Genomic DNA, 4,974 nt, shown 5'->3' with positions numbered 1-4,974 from the left:
ACTCTCGTAAAAACTCTTGACTGCACTTAACAGCTTTCCTCCTATCCCATATATCTGCAGTACCTCCCACAGTGCCTTCCTGTCTACCCTGTCATAAGCCTTTTCCAGATCCACAAAAAACAAAAAAACATCCTTACCTTTTCCTATAGCTTTCTCACATATCTGTCATACCACAAAGATCTGATCTACACAACCCCTACCCTTCCTAAACCCGCACTGTTCCTCACCAATTACTCCCTCTGTTCCTCTCCTAATCCTCTCAATCAAGATCCTCCCATACGCCTTCCCAACTACACTCAACAAGCTGATCCCTCTGAAACTACTACACTCACACTTGTCCCCCTTTCCCTTGTAAAGCGGAACTATACAGACATTCCTCCAGTCCTCCGGCACTCTACCCTCTCTCAAACAAACATTAAACAACCTCACCAGCCAGTCCACCATAACTGTACCTCCTTTCTTCAGACATTCTGCATAGCATCCATCCAGACCAGGTGCCTTACCTGCTCTCATCATCTTAACAGCTGCTTTCACTTCATCCTTCCCTATTTCTCCTCCATTTTCCTCACTCATCACTCTCATTTCCTTAGCGCTTCCCACTGCAACTACCTTTCCCTCCCTATCCTCCTTCACATTTAGCAACTCCCTAAAATACTCTGCCCACCTTCCTCTCATTGCCCTCTCTTCCATTATCATCTCTCCATATGCATCTTTTACCTTTTCCTCTCTACTTGATTCGCCTCCTTTTTCTCTTTTAATTTCCTTCCAAAACATCTTTTTATTGCTTTTAAAATATTCTGTCATACTCTTACCCCATTTCAAGACAGGATCCTACGAATTTAGCTCCTCTCTTTTATATTATGATTAAGTAAATACAATCAAGTCGAGACGTACACACACACACACACACACACACATAAACACGCACGCACACGCACGCACGCACACGCACACACACGCGCACACACACGCGCAAGCACGCGCACACACACATACACACACACACACACATGTGTACGCACGCACGTAGTAGATACACATACTCTGCATGCGCAAATAAAGGGGAAGAGGAAACAAAAGGACCTGTATGACATATGTGCTGAGAATCTAAACACATGTTGCTTCCTCGGGAGGGGTGGGGGGTTTCGGACACCCCCATGTGGTTTCTTTATTGCCACAGCCCTTCCCCTCCCCCGACCCCTTTAGAGATTAGTTTCTGGTATAAAAGCTAGATGGGTGTGTGACTCGACATTCGTTCATTCTTATCATTCGCCAGGTAGAGTCGTACTTTATCTTCCGCAATTTGTTGTTGAGTGTGCCTTGCACTCTCTTATCACCTGTACTTCATCTGGTTCCATGGTCGTCAACAAAGATGAGCTAACCCGTCTAGTCGTACTTGGATCATAAGTACCTAATCGTTGGAAACTCAACACTGTGTGTGTGTGTGTGTGTGTGTGTGTGTGTGTGTGTGTGTGTGTGTGTGTGTGTGTGTGTGTGTGTGTGTGTGTGTGTGTGTGTGTGTGTGTGTGTGTGTGTGTGTGTGTGTGTGTGTGTGTGTGTGTGTGTGTGTGTACCTAGTTCTATCTCACGGGAAGGGGAGCTACGCTCGTAGTGTCCCGTCTTTGTATCTCGCAATGTCTAATTTGTCCTTAAATTCGTGTATTGTTTTTGCACACACTTGTTTCGTCTAGTATGTTCCATAAATCCACCTCTCTGTGAGGAAAACTGTTCTTTTTCAGGTCTCTTCTATGACTCTCCTTCCATGTCCTCTTATGTTTCTCTTATCCCAATTTAGTAAATTTTTCTTTATCAAGGACTTCTATACCTCTCATAATTCTATAGATGGTCAACAAGTCACCTCTTTCTCTCCTTTGTTCCTGAGTCGATAATTCTAGTTTTGACGAGGTCTTCATATGACATTTTTGATAGTATTGGGGCCATCTTCGTAGTTGCTCTCTGGATTCACTCAATTTTTCTTATTTTCTTTTTAGTATTGGGTGACCATAGTGTCGCTGTGTACTCCAATTTTGGCCTTATCATGTGACTAGTATTCCCTTTACCATTTCTTCATCCAAGTAATTAAAAGCCCCTTTTATTGATCTTAGCAAGTTATAGGTTTCACTGACAATTTTTTTTATCTGTTTGTTAGGGGACATATCCTTTGTGATGATTACTCCCAGGTATTTTTCAGATCCCACTCTCTTTACTTCCTTTGCATCATTTTTTTTGTGTTGTCCTGATATCCTTTTTTTACTTTTTCCGACTCCATTCCCAAACCCTGTTCAGATCTGCAGTGAACCACAGTCCGTTTCAGTACTCACTATCTTTAACAGTTTTGCGTCATCTGCAAAGAAGTTCATGTAACATTCCACACCCTCGTCAGTGTCATTCACATAAGTAGCAAACATTATTGGTGCCAATAATGATCCTTGTGGAACTCCACTAATCACCTCTTCCCAAGTAGAACTCTTATCTCTGAGCACTACCCTCATTTTCCTTCCATGCAAAAAGTCCTCCATCCATTTCAGTAGTTTACCTTGTATCCCTCGTATGATTTCCAGTTTCATAACAGTTTTTTTGTGTGGCCTTTCCAAAAGCTTTTTGTAGATCTAGGAAATCACGATCAGCCCATCCGTCCCTTTCCTGTATTATATCTAGTAGTCTTGAGTAAAAACAGATTAAATTTGTGGCACATGATTCTCCGTGTCTAAATTCGAATTATCTCGGATTTAGTATATTGTTTTCCTCCAGATGTTTTATCCATCTACTTATTATAACTTTTTCGCAAATTTTGGCTACCGTGCCTGTAAGGGAAACCTGTCTGTAACTTGTTGGATCTTCCTTATTTCCTCCTTTATAAGTAGGTACGATATCAGCATTTTCCAGTCTTCTGGTATTTTTTCTTCTATGAGTGAGCAACTTAGTATGTTATATATTTTGTCCATTAGTTCTTTTTGACATTCTTTTAGTATCCAGTTTGCGAATCCATCCGGGCCGTGCGATTTCTTGACATCAAAGTTCATTATTTTGTCCATTATTTCTTTCCGTGTTACTATTATTTCCCTCATGTGGGGGAGATTTCACTTCTCTCCCTTCATCCCGATGTTGTACATTTACTCTAGTGAAAACAAACTTGAAGTGTTCATGACTTCAGCCATTTTTGTATCTTCTATGTATTTCATATTCCCTTGGCGTAGTTTCACTATTTCCTGTTTGTTATTTAATTTACGATTCACATATCTATAGTGTAGTTTTGGCTGATCCTTACATTTTTCTATTATTTTTTTTATGTTTTCTTTTTTCTTCCCTGCGTATTTTTACATATTTATTCCTTTGATTAATATATATTTGCCACTTTCTAGGTTTTTTGTTTTTTCTCCATCTTTTCCAAGCTTTATCTCTTCTATCTTTCTCTCCACTGCACCCTCTGTTAAAGCAGCAGCACTTCATATGCACATTTTCTTCTTTTTGCTTTTGGGACATCCAATGTCACCCCGTCTTTTCTCTCCCGCAGTTCCCGCAAACCAAGACGCCTTGATCAGTTCCCCGAAGTAAGACTATGCTTTGGTGCCCTTCCTTCCGGATCGTGGCGCAGCTCCTGCTGCTGCTGCAACTGTTCCTCTGCTGCGGACTGACGAGTGGGGCCAATGTACCAGGAGCTCTCGAAGAAGAATTTGCCCATCTGAATCGCGGCTGGTTAGACTGCCGTAGTCTCTCGCCACCAGTTAACGAGACGGTGGCTCCTCTTCCAGTCTACGTGAAAGGAAAGAGTTTCATGGATCTTGGCGGTGAGTATGAAGACCCTATTATGCCCTTCTCCTTAAGGCATTATCACACCCTGCTATTTTTCCTCCCACATCCTACCTCCAACCTCCATTTGAATAACTAGAATATGACTTCGCTTACATTTCATCTATATGTCTAATTTTCGTACAGGTTTACAACCTCTTAGTTCATCATTCAGCTTTGCTATATATGACGGAAAGATAATTTGATATTTGGAGATCTGAAAAATTGAATATTGTTACCAAAGTCGTTTTTACTCAAACTCTCAACTGTCGGCGCTAGTGAAGCCCGTGGAAGCCCAGCGTGATAACACCTTTAGGGAGGAAAAAAGTGAGGGAGGTTCTTCCAGGTGCTCGGAGAAAGAATATAAGAATGTAGGAAGAGACTGCAAGAGACCATAAAGCTTACGCTAAGCAGTTCCATGTCCCTTACCACCTGCCATATCTGTCCATAAAGTAGGTGGGGAAGATGTTGTATGTCTGTCTGTCTGTGACTGTAGTAGGAGCCAAGCTCACCTGAGCACTGCATTTCACTCACTTCAACAGTAATTAAAAAAAAATCCTTCACATCTCACTCAGTTCCTCTGACACACACACATGGTATGCTTACAGTACACTTTCCTACAGGTGTGCAATTACAATCACGCGTTCAGGTTATGTTTTTGCTGCAGTCGTACCTGAACTCGGTATGTGCATATGTGCCTGTGTGTGTACCAAGCTTGTGTGCAAGAGAATAGTCTGTCCATGATACAAAAAAATACTTGTATAAATTAAAGTTGTGAGATAGTACTAGCTCAAATGTAGTTTGGATGTTAAGTTAGGTTAGGGTGGGATAGGTTAGGTTAGGGTTAGTTAGATTAGGGTTGGTTAGGTTAGGTTTGGCTAGGTTTGGTTAGGTTAGGTTAGGTTAGATTAGGTTAGGTTAGGGTTGGTTAAGTTAGGTTAGCTCGCAACTGCAAACTTTTGGAAAAAAAAAACGGAGTCCCCCTCCAACCCTCCCCCCATCACACACACACACACACACACACACACACACACACACACACACACACACACACACACACACACACACACACACACACACACACACACACACACACACACACACACACACACACACACACACACACACACACACACACACACACACACAAAAAAAAAAAAAAAAGTGGGGAGGGGATCCAAAACC

The 4,974-nt window shown here is 41.9% G+C and overlaps 1 protein-coding gene across 1 annotated transcript in view; it reads left to right on the top strand.

The window, feature by feature from the left end:
- The first annotated feature begins 1,199 nt into the window (after positions 1–1,199).
- Positions 1,200–4,974, top strand: part of LOC143027761 (uncharacterized) — a 34,962-nt gene continuing 31,187 nt past the window's right edge. Inside the window, exons 1-2 of the mRNA XM_076189285.1 lie at positions 1,200–1,276; positions 3,515–3,788. Coding sequence (XP_076045400.1) covers positions 3,560–3,788 — 229 coding nt within the window. The 5' untranslated portion in view covers positions 1,200–1,276; positions 3,515–3,559. The remainder of the gene's footprint in view (positions 1,277–3,514; positions 3,789–4,974) is intronic.

This window comes from Oratosquilla oratoria, chromosome 8 (assembly GCF_046742065.1).
Source record: "Oratosquilla oratoria isolate Oo_2021 chromosome 8, ASM4674206v1, whole genome shotgun sequence".
In the NCBI taxonomy this organism is placed as follows: Eukaryota; Metazoa; Arthropoda; class Malacostraca; order Stomatopoda; family Squillidae; genus Oratosquilla; species Oratosquilla oratoria.
The sequence above is the reverse complement of the archived record's forward strand: the minus strand, read 5'-3'. Positions and strand labels throughout refer to the sequence as shown.